This window comes from Pteropus vampyrus, unplaced genomic scaffold, assembly GCF_000151845.1.
Source record: "Pteropus vampyrus isolate Shadow unplaced genomic scaffold, Pvam_2.0 Scaffold25, whole genome shotgun sequence".
NCBI classification, from domain to species: Eukaryota; Metazoa; Chordata; class Mammalia; order Chiroptera; family Pteropodidae; genus Pteropus; species Pteropus vampyrus.
The window spans coordinates 11401226-11418810 of record NW_011888806.1 but is presented as its reverse complement, the minus strand read 5'-3'; the positions used below and the strand labels follow the sequence as shown (position 1 = coordinate 11418810).

General features: G+C 34.9%; 1 protein-coding gene across 1 annotated transcript in view; it reads right to left on the bottom strand.

Moving 5' to 3' along the window:
- WDFY3 (WD repeat and FYVE domain containing 3) overlaps positions 1 to 17585 on the bottom strand; it is a 214038-nt gene that overhangs the window by 147640 nt on the left and 48813 nt on the right. Inside the window, exons 2-3 of the mRNA XM_011356329.2 lie at positions 16268 to 16478; positions 6882 to 7005 (exon numbers count right to left, since the gene is read on the bottom strand). Coding sequence (XP_011354631.1) covers positions 6882 to 7005; positions 16268 to 16447 — 304 coding nt within the window. The 5' untranslated portion in view covers positions 16448 to 16478. The remainder of the gene's footprint in view (positions 1 to 6881; positions 7006 to 16267; positions 16479 to 17585) is intronic.

The following is a 17585-nucleotide window of genomic DNA, read 5'->3' as shown; positions in this document are numbered from 1 at the left end:
TCATGCTTCTTTTCATTTGATGACACATAACCACATCTTGGGAATAAAATTACCTGAAGGTGTTGTGGCTTTGAAATCCTTGGAGGACAGCGGGGAACACTGTTTTTCTGTTTAAAAAAAAAGGCTGGGTTGTCTAATTGGGGATTCACTACATTATACTAATCCCGCCACAAGATGCTGTATGAGATACCAATTGTGGTCATCACCACCGGGCTTCTCCATCACCAGGCCGCTACCCATTTGCAGACTTTATCACTGGGTTTAACAGTGGCACCTTTCATGCAGCAAAGTCATTAATAATAAACTAAAGATATTATTTTTTTCACAGGTGGGAATTTTCTGCTTCAATGATGTAAATTCATCATATTCCCTTAGAATTAAGCAGATTGCATGGTTGAAATTAAATAATTACTTGAGATGGGAAAAAATCTTAAGCTATACCCTGTAAACAACATGGTCACAAAATTATATATTTTCTCAAATAAATTGAGAGTAACTACATATTTTTAACAAAAGCTACACATAGTAAACAACCAATAGAGAACTACAACTGTGAAGATGCCTCATGTATTACATATTAGGTCCATGTATCCACTTTGCATATTGATACTCCAGATACTCCATTTTTACTAACTAATGATAGATTTAAACAACAGAACTTCAGAAAAGCATGGTTCCTACTGAAATATCTACAAACCATGTTAGAAGTTATCTGATAAAAAGACTTGATACGTGAGTAGTGATCGGGTAAACAAACAAAATAACAAGTATTCCACACCAAATTCAGAGGAGCTCTGCAAAGAAAATCTTGCCTGAATGCAAAACAAATATAGCCATCTTTCAAAAGAATAGAGGGCTCATTTAACTTGCTTTTTTTTGAAAAAAAAAATCATGTGTGTGTACATTATAACAACTACTGTCGATGATAACTTCCTGTAAAATAAAGGTTACGTGAGATATCAAAAGTAGCCAAATTCATAGAAGCAGAAAGTAGAATGGTGGTTGCCAAGGGCTGAGAGGAAGAGGAAGTGGGAAGTTGCTGGTCAGTGAGTATAACATTTCAGTTATGCAAGATGAAAAAGTTCTAGAGACCTGCTGCACAACACTGTGGTAATAATAGTGAGCTGTACACTTACAATTTTGTTAAGAGGGTAGAGATCATGTTATGTGTTTTTTAAGCCACAATAAAATCAGTCAATTAGAAAATCAAAATGAGATATATGAGTAAGATCATTCAGGATTTACCCAGATCTTGAAAATCTAGAATTTTTTACCACAAAAGATTTAAAAAATCTCCATAAAAGTATTTTTGATAATGACAATGATCAAAGGACACTTCCAATGTTCAAGACTAAAAATAAGAGAACAAGGATTCCCATAGCAGGGCTTTGTTAAGGCTGACTGAAGAGATACTCCAAAATTATGCTTTTTTCTCTTGAACATCAGTAAGGCTGGCTTTTCTAACACTGCTTCAATTGCCAAAGCATTAAAATAAAAGGCGGGGGGTGGGGGGAGGATCTCATGTCAAAGTCAGTAAAAATTTACTGAGCACCTAATTTGTGATGAGCATTCTTGCAGATGATACAGGGGTGCATATAACAGATAACAAAATTAAACAAGTAAATAACAAGATACTTTTCAGACAATGACAAAGCTCTAAAGGAAGTATTCAAGGTGACTGAATAAAAGTATATGAACTGGTGTGAGGAAAGAAGAGAAATGAGCTATTTGACTTAGTGTGATTAGGAAACATTTCTTCCCCAAGTTGAATTAAATCTCGCTGGATTCTGAAGTTAATAAATTTCAAAAGTTTAAAATTAAAAATTACATGGAATTACATAATATGAAAAAATATACCTTAAAAATACCTGGGAAAATAAGATGTCATCAATGGATAAAGGTGTATGAAGGGCACAGGGGGCTCTATGTACTATGTTTGTAATTTCCTGTAAGCCTATAATTATTTCAAAATAAAGTTTTAAAAATTTTGTATATTACTGTAATTAACAATGAGACATCTACTTCATTTAAGATACTTTTCATTATTTCTAAAAAACTGCCTCATGGATATAAAATTACAAAGGAATTTAGGAAAACAACTCTCTAACATAGAAAAAGGTTTTTCTACAACCATGCAGATTAGGTATTTACAAAGACAACAACAGAGAAGTTAGCATAAATAAAGTTTGGGGAATTTTTCTTTCTAATCTAGAAATATTCAAGAAAGAAAATGCAATGACAGGAGTCAACTTATGACAGAGAAATTTTCCTTATTTAAAACAGCTAAAAAAGTATAAAACATACAAATCTTATATTTAAGACCAACTTCTTACTTGTATAGGAGTAACTGAAATCAGGAGATAAAGGATGCAATACAATTTTAGGTGGAGAAAGGGAGAAGATGGGCAGGAAAGTTACCTTAAACAATCTTGCCACCTTTCACTGAACTTGCTTCAAGGACTGCAAATATAATCAAAACCATCTTGTTTTAAAATCCACACATGAATTCATATAATGTACTGTTTCTGAATAAGGGATTCTCTCTTCAGTCTAAAAATACTTAATGGCTGTTGCTCCAAAATTCCTTAATGGACTCCAGTTCAAGACGGAAGGCTAAAGATATGTATTCGTCTCTGCTCTCTCCCCAAACCTCATGTTTACGGACTGAATTGTGTCTCCCCAGAATTCGTATGTTGAAGCCCTAACTCCTGATGTAATGGTTATTTGAAGATGGAGTTTTTTGGAGGTAATGAGATTCTGATGAAGTTATGAGGGTGAGGCCCTCATGATGGGATTAGTGCCCTTAAAGGAGGAGGCACAGAGTTCTCTTTCTCAGCCTCATCTGGAGGCTGCACCAAGAAGGCCGTATCTGTGAGCAAGAGAGAGATCCCCAGAAAATGATCATGCTGGCACTGTGATCTTGGACTTTCAGCCTCCAAAACTGTGAAAAAAATTTTCTGTTGTTTAAGCCACTGGTCTATGGTATTTTGTTATAGCAGCTTGAGTATACTAACATACACACTAAAATGGTTGTAAAAGGATTTTTTAAAAAGCATAAACCCTTAAGGACAAAGAGAACATTTCAGAATAGGGAAGATGACAGCAACAATATTTTGGGTACTAAATAGCACAGAAGTTAGTGGTAACTGATTCAGTAAATTCTAGAATCTTAAAGCAAGCGCGAGAAAAGCAACGAAATTAAAACAGTACCTCCAAGAGGCTCAGGAATTGGTGGCAACTAGGTACCTTTAGAAGCATAGGTAACGTGGGACTGTACACAGAAGTAATGGCGAAAGCACATTTAAGAGTTACCAGACCCCCACTTCCCCAATACAATGTGGATACTAGTCTGGAAGTTTATTCACTGCAGAGTAAGAGGCAGTGTTTAGGGTGGAGGGGGGATGATGATACCACATCAGGTGCAGCTGTGGGCTCACAGACATAAAATAGAAGCGCATGTACTGAATGCTGAGGGTCCTCGACCTTTCCTCTACTTGGCTTCCAAAATGTTCAGAGTCAGACCTATGTGGTCTATGTAAAGACTAGACATTCTTCTCTGAGGACTCTGTCTAGGTCTAGGGAAAGATGGTCAATAAAATGGCCCAGCAAGATTATACTGGGCTGAAGCCCAGAGTGGCAAGCTCCACTCACAATTATAAAGCTACTCAGCAGCTTTCTATTCTATACAGGAACAGATGGCCAAGGATGAGGCATGTGAGGACATTCTCTAACATAAGACAGACACAAAAACAAATGAACGAAAAAGGCAACAAAAAAATAAAGACCTTGTAGGGAGATGAAAATCTGTAAGAAAACAACAAACACAAAACAAAATCTCAGAGAGCTAAGAGAATGCATGAAAAAAAAGATACCAATAATAAAAAAAAACCTCAGAAATTAAAATTATAATGTTACAAATGAAAAAAAAAACAACTTCTGTAGAAGGGATAGGTGGTAAAACTGAAGAGCTCTCTTAGCAAGTAGAGTCAAAAAAAGATACAAAGATCTTTTATTTTATAAAAGATATAAAATAAAAGAGGAAACTTAAAAAGATGGGAGGGATAGTGTTAGGGGTATATCTGACTGGAAAAAGAAAATAGAGAGGGGGATATTATCATATAAACAATTCATCAAACTTCCACAAAGTTAAAGAATATGAATTTCCAGACGAAAAAAGGGTCTAATGAGTACTTAGCATAATGTATAAATATAGGTCTGCTCCAAAAGGCAATGTTATCATGAATTTTAGAGGAGGGCCAAGGAGAGGATTCCAAAGTCTTCTATAGAAAAACGAAAAAGCAAAAAACAAGCCACAGAAAAAGAATCAAGAACCTAAGAAGTTTCAGGTTTCTTAGCAGAAGTATAGGAATCTAGACTATGATGAAGAAATGATTTTTAAATTCTGCGACTAAATGATTTCTAACCTAGCATCTGAAACCCAACGAAAGGAGGATATACGTAACGTAATGCAAGCTACAAGATTTTCCAAAATGACCCTGAGAACTCACTCTGGGTGCCTGGAAGAGGACCTAGCTAAGACACCCCACCCTCAATCCCGACTACATCCCCAGAGGTGCTGCACCCAAGCTCAGCTTCCCATAACATTGTAGCTTCCACTCTGGTAGGAGGGCCTGTAACGTCCTCTGGCATCAAAGTCTCCTGGGGCTAAACAGCCAGCATTCTTGAACAACTCCTATAAGCATCCAACAAGTTCTCAAACAGCCTAGATCATAAGCAGTTTGCTCCTTTACTGATACAACTACATTCGTTGTTTATACTTTAGAATGGGAGGGGGGTGGGAGGTGCGGGGGGGAGGCTTCTTCTCTCTTGTTGACCCCTGGTTTTATGTTTCCCATGGTACATAATGTGACGGGATTTGTTCCAAGCCCAGTACCTGAAAAGTTGTTAGCCTAAAGGCATCACTGTCCTTGGTGAAGAGGAAAGAACACATCTTATACAGCAATAGTCAAAGAAATTTCCACTCATGGGATTTCTTTCAAACAACGACAACAACAAAATCCAGACCAAAAATGGTAACTCCCTGTATCCTTTCTCAGGAAGCTGCTAGAAAAGACACTTTACCAAAAGTAAGGAAAATAACTGAGAAAAAAGATGTCATGAGATTCAGAAAACAGAGGCTTCATCTCAAAGAAGTGGAAGGCATCCCAGGATGACATAAGTGGGAATGCTGAAAAGACAGCTGGGCAGCTGGCTTAAGGAGCAGCTACTACAGATTAAAGAAGGCCAGAAGGTTCTGGAAGAGCTATTTGCAAAGAAAGTGATAGAATATCTCATTTCTTCAATCATATGGAGAGATTCAGGAAAACAGGGGAGGAAGGGGATGAATGTGTAAGAAAAATGCAGGAAACTAGTAAAAAATAATAGGCAATATTAATTCCGATGGAGATGGGGAGAAGTTTTCAAGAAAAGTAATCATACCATACCATATGGCTCATCTAAGAATAGTGTTTTCATAGTCACAATAATATAGCAAATACTGATCTAATTAAATTATGATAGAGCACTGCTGGAAGGGTTTCTGAAGTGCGTATCTGTGGGGCAATGGCAGTGAGATTAAGAGAATATAAGTCTCATTTTCTCTTATGGAAAATCAGAAGACATTATATAAATATGAAAAATTAAGAGCATATACCGTAAACCAGAAACAGAGGTACATATCAAAAAAGTTAGAAAGTGTTCAAAAGTAATTGCCTCTCAGAGTGAGAAATGGGGATGAACGAGGATGGTGGAAGGGAGATGCTGTTTTTAATAAATCTTTTAAATTTTTGACCCTTAAAACTATGTGCTTATATTAATTTTTAAAAATATAAATTTTAAAAGATTATATAACAAGGTATTACTGTTACTACTGGGGAAAATTATAATAATTTGTTGGGCTGAAAAGATAAGTGATTTTCTCAAAGAGACATTAGAAACAGAAGTTAAATCACCAATTTCTCAGTCTAATGCTTCAATAAGAAAGCTATCACTCAAACAACCATTATGAAATCAAAACAACAAAATAAAACAAAATTAAGATAAAATCTCTTAAACATATTGCTAATTTATAAAGTGACTAATGGTAAGTAAAATCAAGAAAGCTTATTTTAATTTTGAGTAAGAGGAAAGATATTTTATAAAGTTTAAATTACCTAATTATGAACAACAGAATTCGGTTAGCATTCATAAAGGGCCTAGTGCATGCAAAGCACTGCAGTAAAAACCGTAGGTTATATAAAGATCACTAAACGGTTTATGGTCTAACAGGAAAATAAACATATCCAAATACCACTCATGGAGTTGAGAAATGAAAAGTAGTTCAGAACAAAGTGTTTTCTTTGAATAGAAAAGAATCATTCCATCAAAATGCTGTGACTTAACCAAGTTGGGGAGATTCAGACATGTTGAGATGGGGGAAGATTCTCCTAACTAGGTGAAGTACCATAAAAAAAGAATAAGAATAAGAGCACAGACATGTTTAGGACTACAAGCTGCTTGGTGTGGTTAAAATATAGAAAAGGAAATAAGAAAAAGGGTTAGGTTAAAAAAATATATATGGCCAGATCCCTGGGTTTGCCTTAAATGTCATGCTAAGAAATGTCATGGAGTCTGTTCAGAAGGAAACAGAGTGTTGTTAAAAGCACTGGGGTGGGTGATCATAGTCTAAGGAAAAGAAAGTAGCCTTGATAGAACCACTCTATTTGAGAACAGAAGATGTTGAAATCAAGAGAAGAATGTGCCTGCCTGTAAGAATGAGAATGGGACTGATAATTGAAATCCATGTGCCTAGAATCAGGTCAATTTTCTATTCAATTTTAATAGCACTGTTACCAAACTATCGATTCATATAAATCAGTTTCCAATGGTCTCTGTAAAAATACCTGTGGATTTGTTTGATGCTCTCCTTCTAATTTCTGTCACCATTAGTCGTGAGACTTGTGTTGTGAACTGCAGAAGATCAGAAAATTTTTCTGTCATTGTATTTGGCGGAGCATTTCCAAAAACCTGTGGATGAGAAAAAACAATTTTAATGAAGCACTGTCAAATTTTTTCTTTTATTCTGTGCATTTCAATGTGTGGCATGACTTGAAAATCAAGTTAAAAAAAGTATGCTTCCACAGTTACTTTGGATCTGAATAATATGTTTAAAATACAACTCTTTCATAAATCACATCTAGCCACATTTCCTTATACTTATTAATTTGTTTAATGATTAAATAAATGAAATCTAAAAGCTATAGAATGAGGCAATCTACTTTAGAAACTTCAGAAAATATTATGTTTCTCTGAAGAAATCTAAATTAAGGATGTACAGAAATGTGGTAAGGTTCTTTGATGGTACACAGATAACATCAGATGGTGAAAAGCAGGGACTTATCTACAATTGCTAATTCCCAGGCTGCATATAGACTTCACTAACCTCGTCCTACGTCTCAGAGTTTCTAAATTCTAACAGCGATAATTCCCAGAACAGGATTGTTAGGAATAAGACTAGAATAAAAAAAATGTGTGAGCGGGTCATGAATCTGCCCCCATCTCAATATGTCTAAATTTTCCCAGCTTGGATTATGTCCACCTTTTCAATGGAATGTTTCTTGTTTCCTTATGCAAAGAAAAAAATTTTCTTCGGAACTACTTTTTGTTTCTCAACTCCATAAGTGATATTTGGGTCATAAAATACATTTGTTTTTTACAAAAATCTAAGACAAATGAGCTTTAGAATAAATAATTCTTAAAGATAAACCAGTATGAGTACAGCAAAGAGAAAAGGAAAATGAAACTTGAATGGGCCGTCATAGGAAAAGAAATGGTATTATAATTACTGTATAATAACTGGATGTATACTGAAATACTGTTTTAAAAAGTGTTCTTTATAGCTAAAAGAAAATTCTGTGTCTTCTAAAAGTATTATGATAGCTTTCTAATGTAATACTAATTGCAGTGTTTTGTATTATTACATAAGCCATTACAAAGGGAGAAAACATATCTTACTCATCTTTGTATTCCCTACCTGCATTTTATAGGGATGTTCCCTAAATATGGTTGTTCATTTACATGCTGCCTGTTCCCACAACCAAATTCTAGAGAACATTTAGGTAGCACTGAAGGACCCATAAACTGTATCATGAGAATATAAACTAAAAGAAAGAAAAGAAAACAAAACAAAAACAAGAACAAGCAAACAAAACACTAAGACTAGGGAAAAAAATAAATAAAAATCTCAGACCAAAAGACCTCTATCTTTGCCATGTTTTGGTCATGAATTTTGGCTTAAATATACAAAAGCAAAAACCTAGTCAATTATATGGTTCACAACGCCCTTAGCTAAGAACACTATATATTTAAGAAAGTAGCTGTATTCTTTACACTATAAAAGTTTTCTTCCAAGGATCCTAATAAAAAAGATATAACAACCTATAATGTAAATCCTTGTAATAGAAATGTTTCTTACATTCTTAAAATAGATACTTTGTTTCTTATAACCTCCCTCAAATTGAGCTGAAAGTACCAAAAGAACAATAAATCAATTCTACGGGGAATACTTCTGTCCAGGTATCTAAGTTTGTTCACTAACTGGAGTAATTTTAAATGATTTCAAAGAACAAATAAACTGTACTTTTTAAGAACTCCCCAATAAATCGTTTTTCTGCTAAGATTTTGATGAATGTTGTATGCTTACAATTAACCTGTTGCCTGTTGAATAGACCCACATTCTTTACCAAATCAGTTAGATTAGAAACTGAGAAGCTTAACAATGACACATGCTTGACTAGCCATTCTATCTCCACTCAGAGATAAGTCACTGTTTAATCAAGGTGTGTATAAAATAATTGTATACTTTGCTCAGGAAATTATTAGGCCTTTTGTTAAACTAATATAGATTTAAAGTAAGTTAACAGTCCTATTACTCAGAATATATTGATGTATATTTTGCTCCTAAAAATTATTAAGAGCTATTTTATTCCTTAGAGTTGTCAAGACAGCTTCATAATACAAATAGATCATTTCTTAGAAGGTATAAAGATATGGTTATTCAAGCGGTCTTCATGCTGGGTGAATAATACAGTTAAAAATGCAACTAACTTTTCACACAAATCCTGACATTTACTACTTTATTTCCAAAAGGAAATTTTTTCAAAAGATAAGTCTTGTTTGAATTGACCAACCCCAAATCAATATTAGGGAAAAAGACCTGTGTCCTATTTGCTAATCTGAAATGACATAAACAATTTTCAGTCTAATGATCCAACATTACTGATTGATTCATTCACTCATAAATATTTATTGATCTCTTACACATGTCAGGCAATATTTGGAGTCATGAATACAAAGGTAAATAAGACTTGCAAATACAAAGGTAAATAAAACTAAATGATTCCTGTGCTCATGGAGTTCACATTTTAGTACAGGAAACAAACATTAAACAAATTAATTTAAAAATGAAAATTTTGTTAGATAGTGATGGTTCTAAAGGAACTAAACAGCGTAACTGAAAGGGGATTCCTGGAGTGGGGAGAAGGTTATCAGAAAAAGTCTCTCTCAGATGACACTGATGCGAAAGATGATACTGAATGATGACAAGAAGTCATAATTCAAAGAGCTAAGAGTCCCAAGCAGTGAAAAGAGCTGTTAAGACCTCAAAGTGGACATAAAATTAGGATAGTTGAAGAATCAAAAGGCTAGTGAAGCTGGAATGCTTTGAATGAGGGGAAATGGTACAAGATAAAGTTTGAGAGGTATAGGGATTAAAACACAAATCTGACATTTTAGATAATACTAAACATGTAAGGCATCAAAGGAAAGAGTTTTTTTTTGTGATGGACTTCAATAGTTAAATCTAAAAATATTAGGTATGTATTCACCATCTTCGACAAACAATGGTATTTCCTAAACATATGCAATGCGTCAGTCGTTTACTCAAATGTGTGCCCCAGAAAATGGAGCGTGGAGCTGGAAGTCAGGAGGCTTAGATGCTCCTCATCCTCAGGGACTGGTGGTCAAGTTGTTTTTGGTTCTTAGTTTCTTCATCTGTAAAGGGAGAGGGCTGAGCAAGAGACTGGTAGGTAATATCAACTTGGAAAGGATGATTCTGTATTAGATATGCGACATTCATAACTCAGATGAAAACAAAAACATGACTGAGGAATAAACATTTCTTCTATCAAATTCAATAAAAATAACTACCAAATAACGATCATTTACAATACACCTAGTTCTATTCAAATACTTGACCTGTAATATTATTTAAAGCTCAGAAAATCCTATACAGTATCCCCATTTTACAGATTAAAAAGTTAAGAGTTAGAGAAGTTGAACAACTTAAGCCAGGAGGTGCAGACAATTTAAAACGAGGTCTGTCTGATTCTGAGATGTGCTCTTAATCATTCAGAACTATATAGTTTCAATTAAACTTCACATGAACTGTATGTATCACTGTAACTTCGCAGTGTTCACCTGAAGAGGAGAATAGCACAGTTTGTTTTTAGAAGGGTCATTTTTAATGTGCATCTAAATAAATATCAGAAAATTTCCTGGTATGTCCTCAACTAAATATTTTTGGCATACTTAGGGAGAACAAATTAATGGTGTTATCTAATGGCATACATAAAGTAGGGCTCAATATATATTTGTTGCTGAATGAAGCTATTCAATAGAAAAAAATATTAAATATGACTAATAACAGAGAGTTTGGAATTTTTACAGTTTTCTAAAATGGGGTCTTGTTTCCTAAATATGTTTAATATCTAAAATTAGGTTATATAGTACTGACCATCATCAGTCCTTGAATAATTTGCTATATAAACATTTTAAAATTAACAATGTATATGTAATTGTTATCTCATATTGTAAATGAGTTAAGATTTCCTATCAATACAAATAATTAGAGAAACGCTTATCTATGCTCTTCTTGTTTCTAAGAAGGACCACCAACTTAGGAGGAAAGAAACTGAGAATTCCTAATTTAGTCCCTTTCTCTCCTTTTGGCACATGCCTGCTTCATGAGAACATGAACTCTGATCTGCTCTGGGTGTGGCCTGCAACTGTCCAGTTCTGCCAACGACTGGGTAGGTAAATATAACTTTTTTAGGGGTGAATTTAGTTAAGACCTTTGTTGCACAGATCTAAGCTACATTTTCTAACATCGACTGTATTGGTATTACATAGTAAGTAATAAAGGTGCAAATATGCAAATAGTTCATCTGACTGACTACTGATCTCTCTCTCATTTGGTTCTAAACTTTGGTATCTTTCTAAAGTCAACCATTTAAAAAGTAAAGGTCACTTGTGAGGGATAAAAAAAGACTGTTTTCAACTTAGATACTTCTCAAATATAAATCGGAAGTAAATTCAAATAGTAGGGGAGTTTCTAAAAGAAGATCTAGTTAGCAAAGATTACATACCAAGGTAATTAACAAGGACAGTTTATTTTTAGATGACTAAAATGCTATTCATTTTTTAAGTTTAAACCAAGTATTTTCTCTGTAAGCTTTTGTTCTTGGGACTAAAGGTTAACTATTTTTAAGAATGCTGGACAAATATTATTCGGCTATTCTCAGACTCCACCATAATCTTTCAGTGAGAGAATCTGTGAGAGGAAGGACAGCAGCAGTCTCCTTGCAGGACTGTGATGAAGACCACAGGAGGCAGTTGAAGAACCCAGCATGAGACCTGGCCCAGAAGAAGGGCTCAACACATGTCATATCTCAACCTGTGTCTCTTAAATGCAAAACTCACACATTGAAATAACTCTACTGAGCACACTTTTAAAGTAATTCTGGAGATAGATGTCCATGTCTAACAGTAATATGGTTTATTTGCCTTTTAGCATGAATCAAGCAAAAGCTCAAAAACCAACAGTACAACTCATTTTTAGCAATCATGGTAAAAACTATAGACCATACTGAGCTATCATTCATTTATCGGTTATTTCTTACTAGTGGAGAATGTTCATGTATAAATGGACAAACGCTAAATAAATATGGCTGTATGTTTCATAATTTAACATCTGTGATGGCTTATTTAAGGACACTTTTGGTAAGTTAATGATAATCCAGTGAATATTTTATATATATTTAACTGGTCACAATGGTATAAAAATAACTTCCTATTGCTGTTTTAGTTAAGAGCTCACTCAACCTTTATGGTGTTTAAATCATTCATTATATTAGAGATGTAAGGCAATGCATATATATATGTGCTTTTAATCAGTCAATTAAAAGAATTTTGACTTGAAAGAATGTAATGGTTAATGAGACTTATGACAACTTAAATTCAAGAGAACTAGGTCAGTCTAAGCAATAGAGAATAATCACTAAAGTGTCTCAAATCTACTTTCTTTAAAAAAGACAAATATTTTTATGATTCTTCTAGTCTAAGACTCACTTGAATTGACTGCAGAAGCCTAACTGATGAAATACATATGTAGGATATTACTTATTAATTTATGTTAATAGCTGAGAATAATTGCCCTAACCATTCTAAACATTATCATCACCTTTAAAAAATGTTTACAGTCTAAGAGAAGGAAATTACTTCAAACTACTTAATAGCCAATAGGACATAAACAAAGCAAAACAAAGAAACAACTTCCCAGAACTGGTTCCAATAAAAATTAATGACTGTTACGTCAGCAGGGCTTGGACACGATCAGTTCTCTCTCATTTTCAAAACAGCTATTTTAAATCTTTCCCTACCTTTCCTCATGTTCCTGCTTCCATCTCCTCCCTATACCATTCTCAGCATCTTATTTCAAAGATTAAAAATGAACACCCTCTAAATGCATTAATAGTTCCATCTTCTATTCCTATTCTACCCTACCCAACTGGGGTAATATGTGAACTAGCCTCTCTCTTACTATGCTCCTTCCTTCTCCTACCCTTCTGCCTTACCAGCCTTGCCAAACCTCAATCCTAATAAATAATGTATCTATCCATCTTCTCTACTTCTACACACATGTTGCTGAGTACCAGGCAAGAGAAAAATCATATACCTGCATGGACAAGATCCAGTACAAATTATTATTTCCAACCTTCACTGGGCCCTCAATACCTTTTTATTGTTCCTTTTCATCTCTCTTATTCCCTTTCATTAATATTCCAAACCATCACAATTCCCTTAAATCTCTTAACCTACTTCCTCTAGACGCTTAACAGACCATATCTTCTGTGGACAACTACAGGAAACCGAGGTCATTAAGCAAGATCTTATTCAACTTCCCGCCGCCTTAACTACAAATCCCTATTCACATCCAACAAAATTTGCTTTCCTACAGGATGAGGTCACCTTCTCCCGCTTGAGGCTCAACCACCCATCTATAATTTCATTCCACGCTCTCCTCCCCCAATCAATTTCTCTCCATCTTGAAAATTTCCAAATTTCCCTCTCTACTGGTTTCCTTCCTTCCCTTTATGAGCACGCCCACATCTCTCCCACCCTTCAAAACAAAGCAAAACACTAGAAACATGCAAGTAAAAACCCTTTTATTGCAAAATTCACCTCTACCAATATCCTTTGTTCTCTTTTCTTTCAGATTTCTATAAGTCAAGTATACACTTACTGTCTCTTCTCATCTCCTACTCACTCAACTCACTGCTTTCTGGCTCCGCAATTCTAGTAACTTCCAACCTGATAAACCTTGTGGATATTTTTCAGTCCCCATATTACTGTTTCTCTATTGTCCATGACAGTATTGACTGCTCTCCTCCTTCTTGCAAATTGGAGTCAATAACCACCCTCTCTTGATTAGTTTTGTACTGCCACTGATTGACTCCTGTTCTATATCTGTTATGGGCTCCCCCTCCATCATTAAACATCCATATGCTCCATGGTTCATCCTTATCCTACTGCTCTTCTCACTTGGCAGTATGGGCCTGAGCAATCCTGTCCCATTCCACAGTTTCAATGACCACACTTTGCCAATGAGTCCTAAAAATGTGTCCTGCCAAATCCCCTCACCTGAGCTTCCAACTGTTAGATTCAATGCCCCAAACTGAATCTGTCCCCTAAGCTTTTCTTGGCTACTGGGAAAATATCTACCCAGTTTCTCAAATAAGAAACCTAGGAAACGGCCTTGTCTTGGACCCTTCTACTCTCTCCCTCTATTGCTTACAATACTTTCATTGGTTCTGCATGCCTCCCAGCAAAAGTATAAGCTCTTAATATGACATAGAAACCTATCATAATGAGCTTCTTATCAATCTCAACAGTCTTAATTTTTGCCCTTCCTTGACATAAAATCAACATCTTGGACTGCTTATAGATGTTGGCACATATTAAAATGTTTGTTGTCTTTTACCTTTACTCATGCTTTAACTTCTTACTATAATTATCTTCTTGGTTAATTTAGTCTAGTTAATTACAATCTGGCTAATGTTTACCTTTTAGGGGCTCAAGAATCACATCGTATTCTTGAGGGAGAATTCCCTTCCCTGATCCCAACATACTTTTAGACAACTCTCTTTCCAAGAGTGCCATAATACCCTCCAGTGTCTCTAATACATTTCTTTGTTATTGTATTATCTGTATATGAGCTTATCTCTTCCCCGATGACTGTATTTTATCTCAGAAACTCTAATACATAGTACAGTTATAGTACAATGTTTATATATTTGACACCAAAAAAATATATAGAATAGTTAATATATGATTGAGTTCTTTTAAAAAAAAAAGGAACATATAAAAAAGAACTATTTCAAAAATATTTCCCTAGGACCGAACGGTACAAGTTTTCAGATTAAGATAGCTCATCATGAAGCCTTAGTAAAATTTCAAAATAATGAGAAGGAAAAAGAGCCTAGAAAAATTGAGGCTTAAAAACTAATAGGCACAGAAAAATATAGAGACCAACTGAGACTAGAGGAGAGACAATGAGTCAGAGATAGGGGTAAAGAGACAGACATAGGGAGAGAAAGACAGATTCGAAGGAGAGGGGGAGACAAGGGAGGAGAAAAGGTAGAGAGAGACAAAGACAGGAGAGGGGAACAATGAGACACAAGGAGAGAGTTGGAGGGCAGAGGGAGAGGGCGAGACAGATGGTGGGGAGAGAGCGAAAGATAGCGGTGGGATAGAGAGATGGAAAGCACAGAGAGACAGATATGGAAAAAGAGACAAAGATGGAGATAAAGAGAGGGGACCAGGAAGAGAAGGAGAAACAGAAATAAACAGAGATAGGGCAAGAAAAGGAAAATAGAGCCAGAGCGGAAGGGAGAAACAGGAAGAAGAGAATGAGATGGGTGGGAAAGAGAGAGATGGGGAGAAAGGGAAACAGACATGCAGAAAAAGGCAGAAATTGAGACAGTTATAAAGTCTGGAAAAAACAAGTTCTACAAGAGTAGAAAAATAATGGTGGTCTACCTGCGAATAATATTTACACCATGGTCAGTAAAGTCTAAACACTGCATATTGTTTAAACAAATGGTATAGCTACATGGAAAGGATAAGAAAGAGGGTAGCACGTACTAGTGTATATGTATATTATGGCTTAGAGGGCTGCGGAATTAAAAAGGTTAATTCTCACATATCTCAGTAGGCAGTCAATTAAAACTGAATAATCAAGAAACGAGCAGTAAAATTATGTTATTTAAAAGCTGAAAGAGCCAAAAGTGGCAGCAGCAATTAGCATGGACTGCAGTAGGACACCTACTGGCCTATGGAACTACTTGACTTTTTAAACTATGAATTTGTACACCTTTGATAACTTAAAAATTATTTTAAAGATCCCCACCAAGATTGCTACATGTAATCAACTTGATAAAATACATGAAAACATTAACTCTATTTAGACTCTCTGGTGCCTATAACTATCCTCTTTCAAAAGCTCTGTTCGAAAACCTGCCGAACAACAAGGCAAACAGATGATCTTTAAAGTGTACAAAGCAATTGGGCAATTGCACCATTTGGTGCGGTAAACCTCAAAAAATAATGAAAATAACAAAATTTACATAACAAAATAACAAAAAATAACAAAAAATAATGAAAATAACAAAATTTACAAGCTATCTCTCCCCCAAAACTCAACCATTAGAGGAACATTTTATAAAATGCTCACAATCTTCCTTTTACCTGTTAGAACTAAGTGGAGTTCATTCTGACCAGGTCTCACAAGTCACATTATTTATAGCAAATTGAAAGAAAGGAATGAACACATCAAGCTTCTTAAAAACTATCTCATTCTATCATTTTTTCCTACTTGTGACACATTATAACCTTAAGATTCCTGCAGTGCCACCCAGTCCGAAAAGGCAAGCACTTGGCATCCTGGACTTACCCTGTTAAACACTGGCAGCATCATATACAGCTTCTCTTCTTGCTCCTTCTGAGTCATGTGCCGAGGAGGATGGCACAGCTCGGTGAAGAGACGGCGGAGGTGCATCAGGCCCAAGGCGTTGTCTTGCGGGCTGCACTCCTCCTGCCTCGGCCGCCCCATGATCCTCTTCACCATGTTCATCTTGGCGGGTTGGTGATAAACACTTCTAGTTCTTAAGGAAAATATTAATAAACAAAAGGTCAAAATATCATCTTAGCCAGGTCAAGCATGCATGAAGAACTTATAAAAGACTGAAAAATAGAAAATTCTGACTAAAAAAAATATATATATATTTTACTTCTTTAAAAAGAAAAGGTAGAACGGCAAAGCTAATTTTGATACATTTCTCTATATGACAAATTATAATCATGGTACTAGATTATCCTACTAGCTTTGACACAATTTGTATAAAATGTAAAACATTCACTGGACAAGCAACAAATATTTACAGTTAAGTTCATCATATCAAGTTCAACAAATAAAGAGATCGTAAATCTTACTATTAAAATATTGCTTAATAGCTGAGCATATATTAAAAATAATGAAAGAACAGAAAGTTCACCCTTACATTCAACATCAGAATATCCAACCAAAAACCCACAAAGTTTTCTATGTATATTTTTTTCTTAGATAAAGGATTGCACTCTGGTACCTACTAAAGAGTTTGTTATAGTTTGAAAACATAAATAAACTTAAATAAAATGATATCCCAATATAATTTACAAATCATAAGACAACAGTAAAAATTATATAACTGAAGACCACTTTTTCAAACTGTAGTTTGAAATCCTTTTTGGTAGATCATGTTAATTCATTTAGCAGATCATGATGAGCATTTAAAAAATGAAATAGAAGATACTGGATACATACAGTGAGAGTAATTATTATTTCATGAAATTTATTTTAGGTAAGAGGGTATTTACATCATAATGTAAAATGTATTCCTGGCTAGAGCTGCAGTTAAGAAATAAATAAACCAATCAACCACTGGTTTAGAATAAACCAACCACTATACCAGAACCAATAACACTAAGCTTTCAGAACGCAACATCAGCCTCTTCAACCACCACTGACTGCCAGCAATTAGCTAGTTTCACACACAAAAACAGGATATCTTACAAAAGAAATCAGGAAGCCTGGGAGGACATTATGGATATATAAAATCTGGATGAAAAGCAATTTCTTTTTTAATTCGTAGATATGCAGGAACAATATGAACATTAATTTTTAATTTGGCTGCATAACCACGTAACCAGTATACCACTTAAGAAATGAAGAC